General features: G+C 48.8%; 1 protein-coding gene across 5 annotated transcripts in view; it reads left to right on the top strand.

The window, feature by feature from the left end:
* The window catches only part of LOC106146053 (collagen alpha-1(I) chain-like), a 70,595-nt gene that overhangs the window by 9,870 nt on the left and 39,010 nt on the right, over positions 1–21,715 (top strand). For all 5 annotated transcript variants that reach the window (XM_065035979.1, XM_065035978.1, XM_065035977.1 and 2 more), the window contains exons 2-6: positions 11,974–12,121; positions 12,993–13,151; positions 13,697–13,892; positions 15,682–15,825; positions 17,739–17,780. In XM_065035979.1, coding sequence (XP_064892051.1) covers positions 11,974–12,121; positions 12,993–13,151; positions 13,697–13,892; positions 15,682–15,825; positions 17,739–17,780 — 689 coding nt within the window. The remainder of the gene's footprint in view (positions 1–11,973; positions 12,122–12,992; positions 13,152–13,696; positions 13,893–15,681; positions 15,826–17,738; positions 17,781–21,715) is intronic.

The raw sequence follows: 21,715 nt of genomic DNA, 5'->3' as shown, positions 1-21,715 counted from the left end.
CGAACCCTGGCAACCAAGCCCCGAGCTCTCTACCCCAACCTAAATGAAAAGATGTGCAATGAGTTCTGGTTTCATGTTGATAACTCCAAGGTTTTGTACCCATCTGGGAGGAGAGAAGGGCCTGAATTCCTCATGCAGGAATGTTTGAGCAAGACTTCAGCCTGGGCAGATGACAGGTCCCGTGCTGGCCCCTCCATCTTCTGTAGGCAGCAAAAAAAAGGGCAGCTGGAAACCACCCCCAGCTTTCCCTGACACGCTGCATTGTGGGGCCAGGGGCACTGCAGGGACAATTTCTTCACCAAAGGGCTGTGGGGCATTGGAACAGGCTGCCCAGGGCAGTGCTGGAGTCACCATCCCTGGAGGGTTGGACAGATGCAGAGATGAGGTTCTCAGGGACATGGGGCAGTGCCAGGGGTGGGTTGATGGACTCAATGGTCTTGAGGGTCTCTTCCAACCAAAATGATTCTATGGTCTCCCTGGGGCTCATGGAATCAGAAGTCATCCTGTTCAGGCTGGACAGGTCTTGCAAAACCACATACTGTGTTTAACACTGGAGGTCCCCAGCGTTTCCCTCCTTGGCAGGGTGAACCTTTAAGCTGCTGAACTTGCTTTGAGCAAAAACTCCTTCTGGTGGGTCTTTTTAAGGAGATCAAGCTCCTGCCTGGGGTAGGTGGTTTTCTAATTCCTTATTAATGGGTTCATTTTATAACACCTTGCTCATGGTTTTCCTCTCCAAATGAGTGGTCTTTTGGGAATCCTATACCTTCTGCACTTAAAATGCTGTTAATTTTCTTCCACATGTCCACTGGTTTTAATTGTAACCTCTCACGTTAACTGTAACAACCCATATGTTGATTGTATATATTATTTAATTGGCTGCTGGCCCACCTCATGGTTGGGTTGTGGTGGAGTTTCAGTTGCTGGGAAGACTTGAAATCTAGATGAGCTGTTTTTCCAACCGGGAAATATGTTTTTCCAAATTCAGCCACAGCTGTTGGTCTTAAGCTGGAGATCTGCTTGGGCATATTCTTTGTAGAACATCACATCGCAGTGGTGGGGTTTTTTCTAGCTTGAAAATGGATAGATAGGAGGAGATCCCACACTTAGCAACCGGTTGTGTACTACTTGATGGATGCCGACTGGGCACAAGTGACCCAAAATGAAACTAAAGCAGCAAAAAGCTGCACCTCACTGTGTTGCCTTAGAAGACAGTACTTAGAAGCCATATCTTTGGTTCCTGTGGTTTAGTTTTATAATTTTTAGTCTAAAATATACAAGACAATAATGATTTTGGGTGGGGAGTGACTGTGCCCCAGAAGCTGGTGTTACTGGGGTAACTGATGTTATTGGGGTAGCTGCTTGTGGCTCTCTGGAAGAGCTGGGCTTGTGAGAAATTGGGGTTTATGGCTGTGGAGATACTGCAAGTCTGTTTAACATCACATGCAGTGGCAGGAGGCAGAGAGGGAGATTTTCGTAGCATAATTCACGTTGGAAGAGACTTCTGGGGCCCATGAAGAGCAGGTCCATTGATCCAGGCCATTGAAAGGGCCACCTGGAGGTGACCACTGCTGGGTGACTGTTTTCCTACACAGGCATAAGTGGCATTTTCAAGATTGTTCCTTTGTGTCTGGGCTCTTATTTCTGATACGTGCAGTCTGGTGTAGTTTACCTTGGTCTTGAGCCCTGGAAAGAAGTGTCTGGGGTTACGTCAGAGCCTGCAGCTTTCTCCTTTCAAGTACAGGGTGTCAACTGATACTTGAATGTGCAAGGGGAAGGGGAGACGGGGCTGACACACTCCAGGAGGTCCCAGGGTGTGGAGGGAGCTCCAAGCCTTGTCCATGTGGGAATTGCAACTCCCAGTGCAGCATTTCATTCCCACAAAGATGGGAAGGAGGGCGAACATCGATAGCTGGAGGCTGATCCTAAACCGCCTGGTTGCAACTCCCTTGGAGGCATTAAGGTGATGGAGGAAGGAGCATCCCAGGCTGTCCCGGGTCGGTTTCCTCCCCATCCTTTCATTTCAGCCCAGGGACCCCCCTGCCTTGCGGCTTCCTGCGTCTCCTGAGCCAAACATGTGCAAATGTGACCGTCAATCCCACCCTGGATGGTTTTTACACGCACAGGCTGGTATTTCCTCCCAGCTCCTTCTCCCCCTGCACGGCCCCTTCACAAAGAACAGAGTCAGGCATCACTCCTGACCTTGACCTCTGCGCCTCCTCCCAAAATAGGAAGCATCTGTCAGGCATGTGCTTCCTGGTGGAGCTGCAGGGACGTTACACGGGCTGTGCCTTGTCCTCAAGCTCCCCGCTGGACGTTGATGGGTGGTCACTCCCAGGAACCATGTAAAATCCCCCCAATCTGCGACTTATTGTGGGTATTTTACTTGCTGGCAGTAAGCTGCAAGGCCAGGTGGCAAGGATTGCTTTGCACAAGCTGGGAATGTTTTAATGTCTTAGAAAGAGAAACCTCGAAACCTTCCACCAGAAGGATTTCTCCCGTTGTGATATTTGATACAGTATACAGCTTAAAAAATAATTCCTGGCGTTTATGGGGCAGAATGGGATATAGTGTTTTAGTTTAGCAAACCCTTCTCTTTTGGTCTGGGAAGTGAGCCCACAGGTCGAGCTTTTCTTTTCAACCATCACACAGAGGTGGCAGGGCAGCAGGATAATGTGCTGTGCACTTCGGTGAAGCTGGAGAGATACCAGGGTGGGTTATGGGTGAAACTCATACTAGAGGAGTTCTGGTGTTTTCCAGCATCTATGTGTCTATAAAGATGGTAAGTTGAGTGGTTCTCTTGACTGCTCCAGAGTATGTAGCACTAGAGGTGATTTGCAAGTGAGGTGGAATAGAGATGCACTGGAGTATTCCCAGAGATGTTATCAGACATGGTCCTGAGGTGCTTAAACAGGAGATATGTCTACACAGAGGAAAAATATACTGGGGGATGTTCTTCATGTTGGCTGCTTCAAGGTAAAGGTCCAGTGAAGTTGAGGGAGGGTGGGCTTGGGGACCTGCTTTGATGGACCTTGGTGGAGCCCCTCCTGGGGGGTGGTGAAGTGGTGCCTCCAGCACAGTTTGGTGTTCAACAGCTTCTCTCCACACAAATCCTGGTTTATCTATTTGTCTGGAGCCTTCTGAGCTGTAGATCAAGCATTATGGGATGAATGTGACCCGTGAGGCTTGGCTGAAATGAGACTTTACAAGAAGAGGAGATCTTTTTGCTTGGGGGCATCTTGGGGTCCCTGGCCCCAATGCCATGAGCTGCTGCTATCTCAGGCATCAGGAAGTTTGCCATGAAACTTGAAGGTTCACAGGCACCTAGGAATACTTTGGGTTTAAAAATGACAGGGGAGGGGGAGAGGTGGGAGACGATCAGCTCTGTGAAACACTGAGTGTAAAGAACTTGGAGAAGCATTCGGGAGTTGAGTAAAGGTTGAAACCACAACAATTCAAGAGTTTGTGCAGGAAAAATTGGCAGCTGCAAGTGTGGAATGAATCACAAATGCGCACATGTTTTGCCCGAGGTGAAAGTCAGAGTGCTTTTTGGCTGTGAAATGTCAGCTTGTTAGTCTGGGAAACACTCATTTTTAATTTTTGCTTTATTCTTGTGAGCTGTGTTGAAGGGAGAAGTCGGGACTGATCCTGCCCTGCTCTGCCCCAGGCTGTGCTGGTGCATGAGGCTCTTGTGCTTCTTTCTTCCTTTCATTCCTGCTCCCTCTCTGCAGGTCTTCCAGGGCAGATGATGCGTGGTAGCTAGATACAACCTCCAAAATGCTGTTCTTGATCAAATGAATGTTAATACCAGGTCAGAGCCTGAGCACTGACTCTCACAACAGCATATCTAAAAGTGAAGAAAGCAGAAATCGATCCCTGCAAAGTGCAGTGTGCTTCACTTGCCTGCAATGGAAAACTTTCCCTTTGATTAAGTGCACTGGTACTGATTTAGGTTTGGACATTAGTCGTATGCTGAGAAACAGGAGCTGGTAGAGGCACTTGCAAGGCTCAATGGCTAAGCTCAGCTCAGGCAGGTCCAGCTCCTGCAGCCCGGGACTGTGGCAGGTGTGGGCTCCTGGGGAGCAGCATCTGTCTGTCCCCGCTCCCTTGACATGGGACGATTGCTGCTTTGCAGGGAATGCCAATATCTCCAGAGTGATTCATTGCAGCACCAAGTGGCTGTATATTAGCAAAGGTAGACAGTGTGCTGACCTCTAGCCATTATTTTCAAGGGGGAAATTTGCCTTGCTGAAGGAAGGCATGGCTAAGAGAGTTTCACTGAGTTAGGGTGGGTTTGGACAGAGGTGGGAGGTTTGCCAGACACTTGTGGAACAGGGAGTCTCCTACATTAAGTAGAATCACAGGATAGTTTTGATTGAAGGGACCTTCCCAGCTCCACCAGTGCCCTCCCTGCCATGAGCAGGGACATCTTCACCAGCTCAGGTTGCTCAGAGCCCCGTCCAGCCTGGCCTGGGATGTGGATGCTGATTGGCACCGTCTGCATGGGTTTAAGTTAACCTGAGGCTCCTTTTTGTTCCGTCTGGGTAGATCTGCTGTTGTGACCACCAGAAACGAAGTTGCTCTTGTGGGTGCTGTTGTCTGACCCAATGGGGCAGCTCCGGTGTTCAAACATCAGGTTCCCTGGGGCTGGAAGCTTTACTGCTGCTGCTTTCCCACAGGTTTTTTTGATACTTTGATTATAACTTGGAGAACAGGAGTTGCAGAGGTCCTGAGCCAACGTGCGTGTTTTCGCGGTGTGACAGATGGCTCTTGGCACACGATCAGACCCTTTCTGGTGCCTTTCACCGGTGACTAACATCTGGGCATATCGCCTTAGAGCTGGCTTGCCTTGCACATTGCCGATGATATCAGGTTTAAGCTTCAGTTTTTCAGCCTCGGATGATGTTACACGTACAGTTTAAAACCTCTGTTAGACTAAACCAAGCGAACCAATTCTTCACTAGCAGAAGGATCAGGGTAGTTTGGAGGAAGGGTTTGGTTTTAGGGTACACCAAGCCCCTATTTGCTGAAATGAGAGGAATTCCCAGGGTGGGCTCCCTGGACATATTTATTTTTATTTTCTCAGGCTGTAATCTCTCCCAGATGTGTATGTCTGCAGCAGAAGATAATACCAACCCGACTGTTTCCCTTGTTACTCAAGATACTTTCAACATTGTTGAAATAATAGCTCGAGCTGAACTTTTGCCAGACTTTAAAATAACTCATCTAAGACAATGGGAGGTTTAGCTGGAGAAACATTTATGAAGATCAACTTTAATGGAGAAAAAGGGGACAGAGGTATTTCAAAAGTAGATGTTTCCCATCAAACTGCTGCTTCATTCCAAAACTCTGAAATTGCGTTTCCTTTTGTAAGAAATCTTTCTGCCTTTACCTCTGCATTTCACTTTTGTAGCTTCTGGTGTATATTTTGCGGATTCCCTCTGCCATTTGGTGAAAAAAGGGGAATTAGGAGGTAAAGCGAAGCCTTCCACCTCCATCCTTTCCTACCGCTGCAAAGGGGACACTTTCGTGTTGCCCCCCACAGCTGGCTTTCCTACCCCCACAACGTCTTGCTGAGATTTTAAAAATGCATCCCGCTCTGCCTTAGGAGGTATCCAAGACTTCACAAAACATCATGAAAGCTCAAAAGTAAGAGAGAGAAAGAAAGTGGTATATGTCCAGGTATCTCTTAGGCAGCCCAGGCTCCCCAGGACAGGAAAGACTTCAGCTCAGGTCTCTGCTCACACAGACTCTGCCTTTGGCTCAGCAAATCCTGACACCACAGGGAGTTGGGAGGAAGCAGCAGGAAAGACTCACTCGGTTCCTGCCCTTTTCCTCTCCTCCGAGCATCTGCTGTTGGAGCCAGGGATGGGGGCTGGAGGGACCTCCTGGCAGTCCTGACCTTGAAGTCTGCCAGATCTAGAGAAGAGAAGCTCCAGGGAGACCTTATTGTGGCCTTTCTGTACTTAGGAGGGGCCCATAAGAAAGATGGGAACAGAGGTTTGAGCAGGGCCTGTTGTGATACAACAAGGGGTGATGGTTTTAAATTAAAGGAAGGAGATTCAGGGTGGACATGAGGAAGAGATTCTTGACCCTGAGGGTGGTGAGAGCCTGGCCCAGGTTGGCCAGAGAGGTGGTGGATGAACCATCCCTGGAGACATCCCAGGCCAGGCTGGACGGGGCTCTGAGCAACCTGAGCTGGTGAAGATGTCCCTGCTCATGGTGGGGGTGGCACTGGGGGAGCTGGGAAGGTCCCTCCAACACAAACTGTTCTGTGATTCTAAGCCTTGGCCATGGGAGCTTGGCGGGACAAGGGGGGTGGTGTGCACACCAACATACGTGAGAGGATTCTGAAAATTAGGGGTACAACCTCTGGCTGTGCCGTGGGCTGCCCTCCATGGGGCTGAGCATCCCACCCAGAGGAGGTTTTCATTGTAATTCCTTCACTGCATTTCTCTGGTGGCTTTGTGCGTATTTCCGTGGGTGTCTTCCAACCCTACAAAACAAAACAGCAGAGAGGAAGGGTCTTGGAAAGCTGGTGCAGGAAACAAGCCCCTGGAGTGTGATAGTTTGTAGAATTTGCTATTAATTTCTTTTGACAGCAGAGCAACAAAAGAAAGTTTATTTACTAACAACAGTGAGAGCCAATGTTGTTGGGACTTGTCCCCACTCAGTGGCGCACAAGTTTTACTAATATGTTTTTTAGTTGTTTTAAATAAATCCCACAGAATCCTCTGCATACGCAGTGTAGACCAATTCCAACCTGGTTTATGCTGATTCACTGTAATTCAGTAATTAAGTTTAATTGCCGTGAGGTGGACTTGAACAGATAGAAGAGTGACTGTGCAGGGATTTGCACAAGTTTAAATGAAATCCATTTAAAAATGCCCCCTAGCTAAAACTGTCAAGCCCTGAATATAGATAAAGCATCAGGTCCACAGTGTTTTGTTTGAGCAAAGTGTGGGTTTGATCTCAACCCAATAATAATTGCTGTCGGTGTTCCAGGAGGGGACAGGACATGGGTGCACAGAACACAGGAGGGAGGAACAGGGGTGGATATGTGGAGAATGGGGGATAGGAGACAGTCCAGGGATGGGCAAGGCTGGGACAAAGTGTGCTACCCAGAGCATTTCCCCAGAGACCAGGAGCTTTGGGTTGAGGTTCATTGTCTTGGATGCTCAGGAAGGACATGGTTGAGGAGCAGTGTGGGATCTCACAGTACGTGTCTTGGGAAGGTTAGGAGTGGCTTCTTTTTGGTTTTCTTATTAAAAACAAACAAACAACAAACACAAAACCAACAAACCCAAACCAAACCAACCCAAATGAGGCCACTCTTGGGGTGAGATTTTTCACGCCATCCTATGACTGGGGCAGTTGGGATTTGCAGAGAGAAGACCTGATGAGGATGGTGAAGCTGAAGGCTGAAGTGCCCACCAAGGCCACTTCCCTGATCCCGTGGCCACTCTGGTTTCATCGTCTTCATTGTGGGTTTAGCAAGTCCCAATTCTTAAACTCTTTGCTTTCCTGCTCCCGTTGCTCTTCTCAGAAAACTTCTTTGCAGACTCTTCTTTTTATGCCACTTGGCCTAATTTTTCTTGTAGCCAGCGTATCCTTATTCGGGGTCATTCCCGACTTCCAGCAGCTCTCCCTCCTCCCCAGGCTTTGTCCCCAAAAGCCCCGTCCCTGTCCCACAGAGCCCCTCACGCTGGGCCCGTACAAAGGAGCGGCAGACACCTGCAGATCTGCGTCATGAGCTTGAAAAGAAACCTGTGCTCCGATTTTTCCTGTCCAAACAATGTGTACGGCTAGTTCTTTTCTTTTGAGAAGGTTTCGCTTCCCTGAAGATTTCTGTCCTCTCTGTGGGTGGATGGTTGCATTCACTCTTCCACTAATAGGTACAACGTTCTCAGTGAGAAATGTACTTTTTCTTTTTTTCTTCCTGCTTTGGCTCTGTCCCCTTCAACTTCCAGCCAGTGGTCAAAACCAAATTATCTCTGCTCTCCAGAGCAGGGAGACGAAGGTTGAAATCCTGCTGCGTAACCTCTGAATGCGGGTCCGTTGCTGCAAGCTGGCTGCGCTTTGGCTTAAACCTGGTCTCATGTGGCTTGTGGTGTTGCCCTTAAAAAGAAATTATGAGGTGTCAAGGGAAATGGGAACAGCAGGGATCAAACGTGGCACAGGAGGTGACACAGATGGCTGCCGTGGACATTATTTATGTTACAAGCAATGCTGGGGTAGAAAGAAAAGCAGGAAGAGCTGCTGGAGGGTTGATGTTCTGCAAACACAACACTACTGAGGTGTCCTTGACCTTGTCCACCCCATGTGCAGAGTCATCAGGCAAGTCCAAACAAATATGAAGCTGCCACCTTGGATCCCCTTGGTTCAGAGAAGGTCAAGACACAACCTCCAAGCCTGAGAAGGTCTTTCAAGAGGCAAAGGGTGGAGGAGAGTGAGGTGTTGAGAGAGGGGTGGAGGAGCATCGGTGTTTTGGGAGGGTCTTCTTGTTTAGAGTGCTTGGTTATGGACCATGGCTGTGCTCATGTGGTGGTGTCAGCGGTGTGAGCTGCCAGGAAACACTTGTCCCTGTGTAAAAGCCTTTTTTCCATCACTTCATGCAGAGAGCCTTTATTATTAAATTCTAGCTGGTATGTATGAGCTTCTTTAATTCAGAGCTTGCAAACACAGCTGAAGTGCATGGCCTGTGATCCTAAGCAGACTTTTATCAGGACATTTTCATGAGACGCTCAGAGATTAGAGGAACAAAGGACCCGTTAGGTCATATGCTCCATTTCCAGCCAGCAAGTGCCAGGGCTGTCCTCCCAGCTTGTCCCCAGGCCTTGGCCAGCCCAGTTGTTTCAGGTCCCAACCAGTGGTGCCACGTCCAAGGGAAGTGACTCAGTCTGACAAATCCTTTTACAAGCTCTCCCAGGGCTCCAATTATGCTTTATGCTTTTTAGTATCATTCCCTTTTCCCTCATTTCCCTCCTTTGGGGAGAACATAAAGCAGAGTATAAGCTTCACATGTGCAAGCATGAATGGTCATTTTTCTGTATTTGCAACCCCAGGGTGTCCCCCCAAGGAATGTCTTCCAATGGGATGGGGTGGTAGGGGGCCACAGCTGAACCCTGCCTGGGTCCTGAGAGCACTAATGAGCCTTAATGGCCCTGACCAGCCTCATCTGGAGCTTCCACCCACACCCTCAGCCCAGGAGCCCCATTTAAGCTCAGTCCTGTGCCCCAAGCTCTCCCCTGAGCTGTGATACAGGGTGCTGCTCTCCAGCCCTGCCTCTGACTTAGTCCCCTGGATGAACAAATGCTGGTTGTAACTTGTGTCCTGGTAGGTATGTTTGTCTCTTAGGTGGACTTTGCACCTGCACTTGTAGCCTTGTTTCCAGCCCAGCTTCTGCCCATGGAGACATCCCAGGCCAGGCTGGACGGGGCTCTGAGCAACCTGAGCTGGTGAAGATGTCCCTGCTCATGGCAGGGGTGGCACTGAATGAACTGGGAAGGTCCCTTCAACCCAAACCATGCTATGATTCTATGTCTCCCTTTGCACTTGACTGTACTTCATGGTGGACCCAGGACCTGGTTCACGTTCATGGTTAGCCTTGGCTGGGGGTGCTCAAGCACCCAGTTCCCAGGGCTTGGCTCTGCCTGTTGGTGGCACTGCCCACGCTGGGGTCCCTCAGCTCCTGCCGTGCCAGCCCATGGGGGGCAGCCGCCCCTTGGTGCTCCCTGTCACCATCCCTCTCCACTGCCCAGACCAGGCTGGTGGGTCCCTGTACACCCATCAGGTTCCCAGTTGGCCTCACAGAGTAACCAGAATCCCTCTCCACAATGTTCCCTGTCAAAGGATGTATGTACCTCTGGGGCTGTCCATCTGTGTCACCAGTCTGACCAAGACATGTTTTCTGTTTCTCTTCTTCTTCCTTTGGAATTTTAAGTCTCTGTGGGGCCAAAAGACTGATGAAGGCAGGAAAACCCGATATTGAAAACGCAGTTGTGTGCTATGACCATACCCTGCCCAGCAAAACTTCCACGTACGTGTGTTATTTCTGGTACTGTCTCCAGCTGCAGCTTGTGTAGGAAGACCTGATAGAATCCACTAAACTCACACTTGTCTGCCTGTAATCACCAGCAAAGCTGATTGGTGATGGGAGCTGCAGCCCCTGGAGATGGACCATGCGGGTCTTGGCACATTCACTGGTGTCAGCAGCTGGGAAATCGCCTCCCAAAACTGCTTGGGAATGAGAAGGGACAAACATTCCTGTTTATTTTGGGTTTTTTTCCCCCATCCATCAGCTATGTTTGGTCTCATATTAATTCCCCACGCTGTGCACACACATCACTTGCAGCACTGATAAACTCCTCCAACTCGGTACCATTTCAGGGTTTATGACTGTTCAGGTCTCTGAGGGCTCAGCCCTGCACCCTGTCAGGCTTGGTACTATTTTTGGTTCCTGGTGCCAAAGGCTGTTGCATGTTGACATTGCTGAGCTGAGGGTTGCCTGGGAACATGTTGATGCTGTGACCATGTGGGGAGTTGGGGAAACCCCAGGTGAAATCCCAGGTCACTACAAATAGCCATGTGTCCTGCAGGACTGCATTCCCTGCCCTCCTCCCCAGCACAGGACTCTTTCTCTTGCAAAACCTTCGGAGGAGGTGGTGGTAGGACTGCTATGTTAGCATCTGAACTGGATCAAAGCAGCTTTCTGCTCAATTGACTTGTTATTTTCCAGAGCAGCAGATCTATACGGTGCGTATATCCCCTGTCAGGCTGCAGCACACCCGAGGCTGTTCATCTGCCCACCAATAAATCTCGCACCTCATCGGCAGTGGGATTTAGAGTGAATACGGAGGCTGGATGCCTCCCAAGCGATGGCAGATGCGAGTGCAGATGGTACTGGCAGGATTCCCATTGACAAGTCATCAAGTGGGCTTGTCCAGGCCCTCCCCGTAAAGGGGCTGTGGTGGATCTGGAGTGATCTCATGGGCCTGTCCCTTGTCCCCACCCCTTGCAGGTGGCAGGGTTGTTGCCCACTGCCCAGCGGTGTCAAGGCGTGACAAGAAAGGAGAGAACTGGTTAGAGATGTCTTGGAGGTAGAAACTGTGTATGGGTAGAGCCAGATGTCTGCAGGTTTGGGGGTTTTTTTGCTAATGGAGGGGAACAAAAAATGTTGTGGTTTTAAACAAATTTTTGTTCAGCTGTTTCTGTAGTTGAATGATTCTTTAGTTAAAGAATGAACCTGGAAAAGGAATGTCTGTTCACCAAGAGAATCAAAAACTCCTCGTGAGACTGAAGTGATGGTGCTGCCAAGTAACCCAGACCAGGATCTCTCACCCAATTCAAACCATCTTGCATGTTCGGAGTGTAGTTTTGAAGGTGGACTTTGACGTGCCGGGAAAGGTTTATTGCATAATACACAGCTCCTGATGGAGCTCCTTCCTGACCTTGTCGCAGCAATGAGCCCTGTGTTGGGTGGAGGAGAGTGCTCCTGTCCTCTGGTCAGGACACAGTAACCTCAGCCCACTCCTTTGTCCAGTTCTTTATTGAAACTAGACAGACTTCAGCAAGGAAGCTTGGGAAAGGGCCGAGCAGGGTTTTCTGTACACATCTGATTCAGGACTTGTGTTTTAGGACATTTGTGTCCTAGGCTTTGCTTTATAGTCCTGAGCATCCTCACTATATAAAGGTACCACCACTGCTAGGGTAGGAATCACCCTTCATGTGTTTGGGACACTGGCCTTGAAACGTCCTCTGTTTCAATAAATGTCACCTGGCTGCCTCTGAAGTTATCTGAATGTTTATTTTGGTCTGAGTTTGCTGAATTTGTGAATTATTTTGATTTCCCCTAATTGCATTCTTTCCTTCCTGAAGGTTTTGTCTGTCATGTAGTAGGAAGAACAAAGAGAGCAGAGCCCTGTAGTGAAGGTGTCTCAGCTGCTGAGCATCTCTTTTTTTCCTTCCCCAATGCAGATGAAGTGGACTTGCTGGACAAAATTACTTCCCATGCGCAGGACCTCAGCAATATTTCCTTCAGCTATGATGAAGCCAACTGCAGCGTCCTGGAGATCGGGCAGTATGCGACCCTCAACATCCCGACCAGGGAGGCGTTTGGGGACAGGTGGGCTGGGCTGGGGGAGTGGTGCTCAAAATCATCTCTTACATGCTTGTTGGTTTGAGGGCTTACTTTAACACCTTATTCTGTAACAACACAAAGAGAACACATTCACTCTGGTGTTACGAGCTCGGTGCTTCTTCTTATTCTTCCATCTTTATTGGTTGCAGAATCATAGAATAGTTTGGGTTGAAGGGACCTTCCAATTTCATCCAGTCCAACCCCTGCCATGAGCAGGGACATCTTCACCAGCTCAGGTTGCTCAGAGCCCTGTCCAGCCTGGCCTGGGATGTCTCCAGGGATGGGGCATCCACCACCTCTCTGGTCATGCGCAGGAAGACACATTGGCACAGTGGTTGACTGACCATTTCCAGGAGGAAGACCTCTCTGCTCCAGTACAGAACTGGAGAGAGCAAGAGAGGCAGCACAGCCATGTCCATCAGCATTGCTTGATGCCAAACTCTGTGGAGACCTAGAACAGGTCAGACCTTTGCTGTACTTGCTAAGGGGCTGTAGCTTGCTGTGGACAAGGATGCTCTGAGAGAAGGCAGCGTTGAAGAGCTTCTTGTAACAGGGTCACCATCCAGTCTCAGAGGTGGGCAGGGCAGGCGTCCCATGGAAAGTCATGCACAGCCACACAAGCATGTGCTGATATTGCACCTGGGATACATTAAGGTTATATGGGGGATGCTAATTTTGCCTTTGCTGCTTCTTTTTGTGTCCCTGACCTTACAACCTGAATGGCTGTTTGCTCTTGGCTTTTCATGTTTTGTCTTCACTGGGTTCATTTGTACTGAGACTTTTTATGTCCTAAGAGGGCAGCTGGGAGTGATCCAGCAGCTGCTGCAGGACACCATGTGTTGCTTCTTTCTGCCAGGTTTGCAGATGAGCTGAGTGTGCTGATGAAGCTCAGGTACTTCCTGAAGGAGGACACTAGCCTGGTGACCATCCTTAGCCACCGGAGCCACGTGCTCTTCCAGATCAGGATTAACCCCTACGCCTTGGTCTTTGTCACCACCAGAAGGAGACACTATGAGTAAGTTCCAGCTCAGGTGCTTTTTTCTGCCTTTTCATGCTTCCTTTTCTACTTCCAAGTTAAGGTTCCTTGCTATGGGCTTTGAGCAGTGCTGCTCTGACACCAACTCAGCTGAATCAAAGTTGTGTCCCCGCTCCTGGATGATGGTCACTCAGACCTGGTGCTGTGACTGCACAGGTAGTCACTGCCTAACTCAACTCTGTCAAAATGATGCAGATCTGGAAAACAGATCAAATAACAAAAAGATTCAAATGCCTGGGGGATAAATCGAGTGGGGAGAGACACAAATACAGGTAATTTTCAGGTGGCCTCAACTGCTTGTAGACATACCCAAATCTATTGAATAGAAATAGCATTCCTGTGCTGGAAGAGAAGTGATGGTGCTGACTTGTGACTTGATTTCTCTTGTACTGTCCTTGGCATCTGCACTAAGGATGGATATGTGGGGGACCCTGAGAGCTGGTAAGGGTGAAGCCCAGTCCTGCATAAGGTGTGGGACCAAAGTTTCATGTTGTGCCTCTTCCCTTCCCCTCCGGGGCACGCAGGTTCCCAGTTTCCCTTCTCGGCGACGGGCACTGGCACCAAGTTGCTCTCAGCATCTCCTTGGAGAGGCTGGAGCTGCACGTGGACTGTCGGCTGGTGGACAGAGTGAGCTGGTCCAACTACTTCGGGATGGGAGTGAACACTGACGGGCTGATCATCATCGGGGGCCTGATTGAGTCCTTTGAGATCCCCTTTAAGGTGAGAGCTGGGCAGACCTCGCAGGGCTGGCTTTGAGGACATGATCTGCTCTAGCTGCATGAAGTGAGGCTGCAGCACCCCTCTGAAGGAACCCGTTGCCTTCTCTTCCTAAAACACACCATTTATTTTCAGAGTTGGGGAGGGTGAGCTTTGCAAAGGCTTTGAATTGTGTAAAGTGCTTGTTTTGGGGTCAGAACAAGATAAATGCCAGCAGTCACATCAGCTGTAGAGACCTCTAGGTTACGGACTTACACTCATCCTCTCTTCTTGACCATGATTTGTACCATGTCTGTGCAGTCACCATACCAAGTATTTGGTTGGGGAGGTTGTCCCATGCATGTGTTGAAGATAAAATCCCTACTTTGAGGGCTTTACAAGCAAACAGTTCCCGGTGGGGCAGTGTAGATGGCCTTGTTAAAATGCCTGATAAATCCAAGGCTGTCAGGCTGTGTGTTGAAACATCTGATGGTCAGCCTCAAACTGAGGGCATCAAACAAATCTAGCTCTTACAGAAAAAATCCAAGTGGCATTTCTGAGACCAGCCTCTGGTTTGTATCATCAGTCTGAAGGTCTTCTCCATTCCTGTGTGGTACCTCTCTCCTTGTCCCTGGTTCATAGTGGGCTGCCTACCTGCTCCAGCCTGAGGATGACGGTTTCAGCTCATTTAGCGAGGTCAGCTGGCAGCTCGGACATGTTCCTCTCTGCTTTTGCTGCTGCTGGGAGGCAGCAGAGGAGCACTGGGTGGACAGAGCCAGCTCAGATGTTCCCCTCAACAGTCGTGTCATGCAGAAAAGCTGCTTTGAGTATCAGTGGAGCCTTGTTGCTAACTAATTATTTCAGTTGCCCTGAGCTTAATGAAGGAAATGTGAAAGCAGCCTAGTGAGGCAGGGAGTCATAGAATCATAGAATGATTTGGGTTGGAAGGGAGCTTAATGCTCATCCAATCCAGCTGTGCCATGAGCAGGGACATCATCACCAGCTCAGGTTGCTCAGAGCCCCGTCCAGCCTGGCCTGGGATGTCTCCAGGGATGGTTCATCCACCACCTCTCTGGCCAACCTGGGCCAGGCTCTCACCACCCTCATGGGGAAGAAAAAGCCCTTTTTTAATCAGTTTTGATTCTGACAAGTGCAGAATCTTGGAGGTTTGCCTTATGCAGACAAACAGGCATCTCTATGTATCTACCTGCCTCCCTCCTCTGTTTGCTGGTCTGTGCTGGGAGTCCAATATCGTACTTTGTTTTTCTTTGTTAAATCCTCTCCTTTACAGAATATTTTCTCTTTGTTCTCTCTCCTCATACACCCTTGTTTTCAGCAGGGCTTTTGCTGCCACTGTAGTCCCCAGTGAACAGCCCTCACTCAGAGATGTGGTGTTTGGGTGTGCGAGGGTGACGGAGGAGGTTCAGACCATCTCTGCCTGCAGACAGCCAGCTATCACCCTGTCGAGGGGTCCCTTTGGGTACCTTCTGCACTGGGGTTCTGCACAGGCTGGCCCAGGGAAGGATGCTCTTTTGGGAATAAAGAGTAAGGGCCTGATCCTGCAGTGTGATTAGCATCACTTGAATCCTCACTGTTACTTAATTCAAGAGTAGCTTGCACATTGCTGACTCTTAGCAACGTTCCCAGGATCTTTGCGTCCAGCTCTTGAGGATGGGGAGTAAATGCTGATTGCCTAAACCAGCCTGTTAAGAAGTCCCTGGTTATGAGAGGCTGGAGACCCTTGCTCAGACCTTTCCTGCTCCTCTGGAGGAAACGTGATTAAATTGTGGTTTCTGTGTCTCTTCCTCCCCAGGGTGCTCTACAGCAACTGACTTTTGTGATGGGAGACCCAGCAGCCGCCGGCGAGCACTGCCGCAGCTACAATGCAGCATGCATAAACTCCTTCAACCTCAACCGCTCCGGTTACCTGTGGGAGCTTCCACCATCCTGGCCAGAGGTGTGTCTGGGAGCACCTAAGAAATTTGGGAGTTGCTGGTCCAAGCTCTTATTTTGAATATTAGGAAAAAATCATCATGAAAAGGGTTGTCAGGCATTGGAACAGGCTGCCCAGGGCAGTGGTGGAGTCACCATCCCTGGAGGGGTTTAAAGGGCTTTTAGATGAGGTTCTTAGGGACATGGGTTAGTGCTAGAGTTAGGTTATGGTTGGACTTGATGATCCTGAGAGTCTCTTCCAACTGAAATGATTCTATGATTCAAATGAAAGGACCAACTCAAGGCATTAATGCAGCCTGGAATCACTTGGGTCTGCAGCTGGAGCTGAGATGCAAGGAGGTGATGGTGGCCAGCACATGGGGTGGTTCTTCTTTCACCATCCAAACCCTCCCTTCAAGTCATAGATGGGTTTGGTGCCGTTGAAGAATGAGTTAGAAGGAGAGTTTCTGAGCCAAAGCAAGCCCGGGTGTGTGTATGATTGTATGTGCTCATGTGTTGAACACAGGAAAGTTTTTAGTAGCTGTTGATTAATGCTGCAGCTGCAGCTTTGCTTCTGGGAAAGGGTGAAAGCAGTGGGGAATGGTACAGCAATTTGAAATTCTTGCTCCCTGCCAGCAGGATTGCTGCATTGCACCCTTTGCATTGTCCTTTCAAAGGCTGTTTTGTTTGCTGGAAAGTGGAAGTTTTGTGGATTTTCCTTTTATTACACTGTCCAGCAATTTTTCAAGAAATACATCTGGGCCAAAAAGCCCAGATCACACAATAAATCCCCAAAGACGCAAAGCACCCAGGCTTTGTGTGGGAGCTGCAGCTGGCCCAGGGAGACACCTCCTCTCTCCAGGCCAAGTGTCTGGAAGGGCCTCCAAGCTGCCTGGCAGAGGTTTGGGAATGTCCGTGTTTGGCACAAACCTCCCACGTGTCATCCCCTTTTCTGATGGTGTAGCGAGGAGCTGGGAAGGGGCAGTGTCACAGGAGGGAACTGGGTGTAGGATGGGGCATCTGCCCTCTCTGGGTCCTGCCCAAAGTTTCTTTCCACTGGGATCCTGGTGCTGGCAGGTCCAGGCAGCAAAGAGACCGGTGACACCACCCAGTGTCACCACAGCCCTACAGTAATGGCTCCATTCCCCAGCATGGGCTGCATCAGTTTCCATGTTTATTATTTTAAGAGGAGGATTTTAGGAAAAGCCCTGATCATAAGGGATTACCTGGAGCTGGCTTTTACAGAGGAGCAAATGCAGAGAAGGGCAAGTGTGTGGTGCAGAGGAGGGACGAGCAGCTCAGGCTGGTTGTCTGCCTGCTCCAAGAGAGATCAGTGTGTCTGAGCTACCAGAAAACACGACCCATGGTCATCCCCAAGATGCTGCCTGGCATTTCTCTTGCTGACAGCCCTTAGGTACCGTCTGTACCTCTGAGGTAAGTTGGATTCGCTCCCTAGAGCTAAGAAGACAAGTCACTGATTTAAAAGATACAGGATGTGTCCTCTGAGCCTGCAAGGTGAAGGGCTCCTCTTAATCTGCTCTTAATATCTGTATTATCCTGTGCTTTATAGGCCTGGAGCACTCACCTGAGTGATTCCAGTGGTTTACCCAGCAGGGAAATGGTTTTATTTAAAGCGTCAGTAAGTTGACTGCAAGTGGGAACCCGCAGGATAATTCTGCCCCACATCACACCAGTTCCCATCCCTTGTTGGCCTTTCTTGAGGCTAATAAGCTTCAGAAACAAACGAAACCACAAAAACCACCCAAAGACTCAAGAGGCTTAGTGGGAAGCCGTTCCCTCATGTTGCTATGAATGACTAGTTCCCAGTGTACATTCCCAGGATGTTTCCTGTGCTGGAGCCAGTAATGAGCACGTGCTGAAGTCAACGCAGGTCCTTGGGCAGTGATATTTTTCCTCTTTCTCTCTCCAACTGTTTAGGTGCCAAAAGAAACCAATGAAATCCAGGACTCATCTGCTCAGGTACGTCTGTCCTGAATTGCTGCAGGGGGTATGTGCAGGGAACCCCCTCCCCAGGTCTCTCTGGTGTGTGTCACTGACTTCATGGCTCCTAGAGAAATGAGTTTCTCTAATGAGCAATCTGTTAAAAAGCTAAAATACCCAGGCAAGGCTACAAGATAGAATTTTCTTTATTGCAACATCTCTCTTTAGTAGTTTAACTACAGTTAACTACCTGAAAGGAGGTTGTAGTGAGGAGGGTGTTGGTCTCTTCTCCCAAGTAACAAGCCACAGGATGAGAGGAAATGGCCTCAAGTTGCCCCAGGGGAGGTTGAGGTTGGATCTTGGGAGCAATTTCTTCCCTGAAAGGGCTGTGGAGCATTGGAACAGGCTGCCCAGGGCAGTGCTGGAGTCACCATCCCTGGAGGGTTGGACAGACGGAGATGAGGTTCTCAGGACATGGGGCAGTGCCAGGGCTGGGTTGACGGTTGGACTCAATGATCTTGAGGGTCTCTTCCAACCGAGATGATTCTATGTCTTTGAGCAGGTGGAGGACAGGTTGACTTTAGGTGACCTTCCTGAGTGTTTGCATTGAGCCCAAGAGGGGTGGTGTAGTGCAGGTGGTGATGAGATGGATCAGGCCACTGCCTGCAGCTTGGAGGGAAGGAAATGGTGAGGTGGGTGGGGGTGGCAGGTCTCTTGCATGGCACAGGAAAAAGCAGGAGGCTAGATGACTGATGCTTCCACCCACGTGTGGGATGTGAATGTCTGTCTGGGGAAGACCTGCTGCTGGCCGTGGGTGTGATTCTGGGGTTGCAGGGTATCACGCTGCCTTGGCTCCCCAGGAGTCCAGTGATGGGAGGGAGGTGTGTGCTCCCAGGTCCCACTGGTGCTCATGGGGCTGGGGGCTGCCTCCTCCTCTCGGAGCTGCTCTGGCATCTGGACAATATGTCTCCAGATCTTCCACATACATAGGAGAAAATGAGCGATTGCTCACAGTGAGGCAGGCTGCAAGTCCTTTAAGTTTGCGATCCTTTATTTGCGATTTCCAGCCAAGGTTTGTTTTTCAAGTTGATGCAAACAGACATCCTGAGGGGGAGACCTGCCAGCAAATGTAAACTGAGATTTTTGTGTGACTGAGCAGTAAGGAGCCCTTTCCCATTTCCCCCGGCCCTCCCAGGTGTCACCATTAACTATTCGAGGCTGCTCTCTGTTCTCACGCCTGGTTTAAACTGTCTGGCTACACCTTGCTAACTCCTTCATGCAAACTACTCTTCACATATGGCCAAGTGGCCTTTCGCAGCTGGTCCGTACTGGGCGCTCTGGGGTTTAATTGTGATACAGCAGCAGCCAGGCTCCCAGCTCATGGGTCAGGTTTGTAATGCTGATTGTGAACCGAGATGGCAAAATCGCTCTTCCTGAGTGTGTCTGAAAGGTGATCCCTGCCTCCCTGAGATTAGTCTTAAGTCCCGACGGATCCTGTTTAGGATGTGCCCCATCTGATGCTCATTTGGCAGCTGGTTTTGCTGGCAGTGGTTCTCTCAGCGACCGGTGTGAATTGGTGAGATGTTGCCGTAATAAGAAAAACGGTGAAATTCATAGGTCTACAAGGGAAAACTAATGATATTGTGGATATGGGACAAGTTTATTTTTCAAGCACTTAATCAGGACCAGAGGCGCCTCAGGATCTTTGGCATTTGGATTTATTAGAAGACAAAAATGCGCTACTAACACGTTACAGTTTGAAAATAATGAAGAGCAGATCAGCTCTGCTGCAGGGACAATCCAAAGCTACATTTTGTAGTTAAGCTTTCTGTGCCTTTTTTCATTTAGAAGTATAATAATTTAGTATATTGATGAATTCCTTAATTGCTAATTAGAGCTAAATAATTATGGAGGGCTAGGGTGATGGTGGGGGAAGATGTAAGCTGATGAAGGCAATAGATTGGATGTTTGATACCGGTGAATTATACCTGAATTGACGTCTCCTCCTTTTGTGATTGTTTATTTTTCTGAGAGGCTGATTGTAATTTATGAATAATCTTCAAGCAATGGATGGTATTGAGCCACTGCTGCCTTTTGTCTTCTATTTGCCTGTACTAAATGTGAGCAAGAGGGCTGAGCTGATGACTAAACTGAATGGTTTTTGCCAAAGCAATTTAATCTGGGCTCTGAAGGCCATTCAACCAAAAGTCAAATAAAGCTTAAATCCTACTGATTTCCAAAATGTCACAGGTTTAATTATCTGGGCAGTTCAAGCTACTTCTGAGATTATTTCTTGATATGAAAATGCAGTGAAAGCTCTCTGAAAATGCTCAGTTTGTCCACGGCATGTCTGTTCTTTCATGCTCAGGTTTGTTATTGAGCAAAATTGGTGTTGCAGCCACTTGTTCAGTCTCAATCAATCCTAAAACTGCTGGTAGCTCCTTAAATAATTACAGCTCAGTAGTGACCAACACAGTCACTGAGCCCAAAAATGCTGCATTTCAGCAGTGGGGGCTGCACGTTCCTCCTCCTTGCCATTGTCTTTGCTCTTCATAACTACAAAAACCCAAGGTAGGTCTCTTATTAATGTCTCAGTGCTTCCGCAGGGATTCAAGATTTTCATCCTGGGCTCTGTTGTTGGAGTTTGGCGAGAGTCTTATTTAGCAGCGTGGTATTTTTCCAGTTAGCAGGTGGCCTGACTCCATGGTGATGGGCTGGGGGGAATAACGGGGCAGATCTTCAGCCCAAAAGGGGAGTTGCGAAGTGAGGCTGATATCGCTGGTTTAGCTTTCTGACGTGTGTCAGCCGGCAGCCAGGGAGCTCCTTGCAAATGAGTTTTCAGAAGCGCTTCCAGGGAGCAGGAGGCCAAATAAACCAGAAGAGCATGTGGGCAAATGCTTGTCTCTGCTGCTGATTTTGCATGTGCTTAAAGAGGAGGAGCTGCTCCTGTGCAGCACGATTCATGAGTGTGTATTTCAGCTGGGTCCAGTGGAGAATATGGACCACTATGATCTTGGACATTACTATGAACTGGATGTCAAAAAAATTCGTTGTGATGTTTTGTTGCTTGCTACCAAGTCTGAGTTTTAACTAAAAATTATTTTGTTGTTGTTGAGGTTTTAAAATATCCAATGTACTCAGTAAAAATGTTACTGTACAGAATTGGATCATTAGTTTTTGATCCTACCAAGAAACATTCCAGTTGAATAAAGCAAATCACAATGTGGTGCTCTTGATGATTAAGAGCCTTGAAATAGGCTCTACCAAGCCTGACCTAACTGAAAACCTACAGCAGCTCGTTACTCCAGTTGTCTGGGCTCCTGTAGAGACGTTCGGAGCTGGGTTTTCACCTTTTTGCTGGTTAGGAAGTCAGTTGAGTTTTTTGGATCATGGTATTGAGCCCTGCGAACCGAAAAGCCCTACAGGAGTCTAAAATCGTTACATCAATGCTGTTATCTTTGCCAACAAACCGCTCTTAATCTCCTCAGCCAAGATACCAAGTTACATGGCAACTCTTTTCGAAACCGTGGCATTAATTGCATTATCTGTGGTTTATTTAATAATGAGCCTCATATCAGTTGCTCTGTTGTTTTGTTTGGGCTCAGCTTTGGGGGAGAGGTCTGTAATTACACGAGGTCCCCTGTTTGCCTTTTTTTTGCATATTGGCACAACATAAAGCTTTTTCCCAATCCCCTGGATCTTCTCCAGATTTCTGTGCCAAATAAGAAAAAAATACCAGTGTTTGTGTTTGGCAGAGCTTGCTATTTTAACACTTTGTAGTTTGAATTATGGGGATGGGATTGAGACGCCCCCCCTCCTCCTTGTCACTTCTGGAATGGAAAGTATTTTGTTGTCATCTGAATTTTCCCAAATGTGGACAGAAATGTGGCTCCTCCAGCTCCATCTTCCCCGTGTGCTGCAAGGGGGGACGGCTGGGTCAGAGATTTGTTGCATCCTCCTTGCCCAAGTCAGTT

Source organism: Columba livia, chromosome 19 (genome assembly GCF_036013475.1).
Source record: "Columba livia isolate bColLiv1 breed racing homer chromosome 19, bColLiv1.pat.W.v2, whole genome shotgun sequence".
Classification (NCBI taxonomy): Eukaryota; Metazoa; Chordata; class Aves; order Columbiformes; family Columbidae; genus Columba; species Columba livia.
The sequence above is the reverse complement of the archived record's forward strand: the minus strand, read 5'-3'. Positions and strand labels throughout refer to the sequence as shown.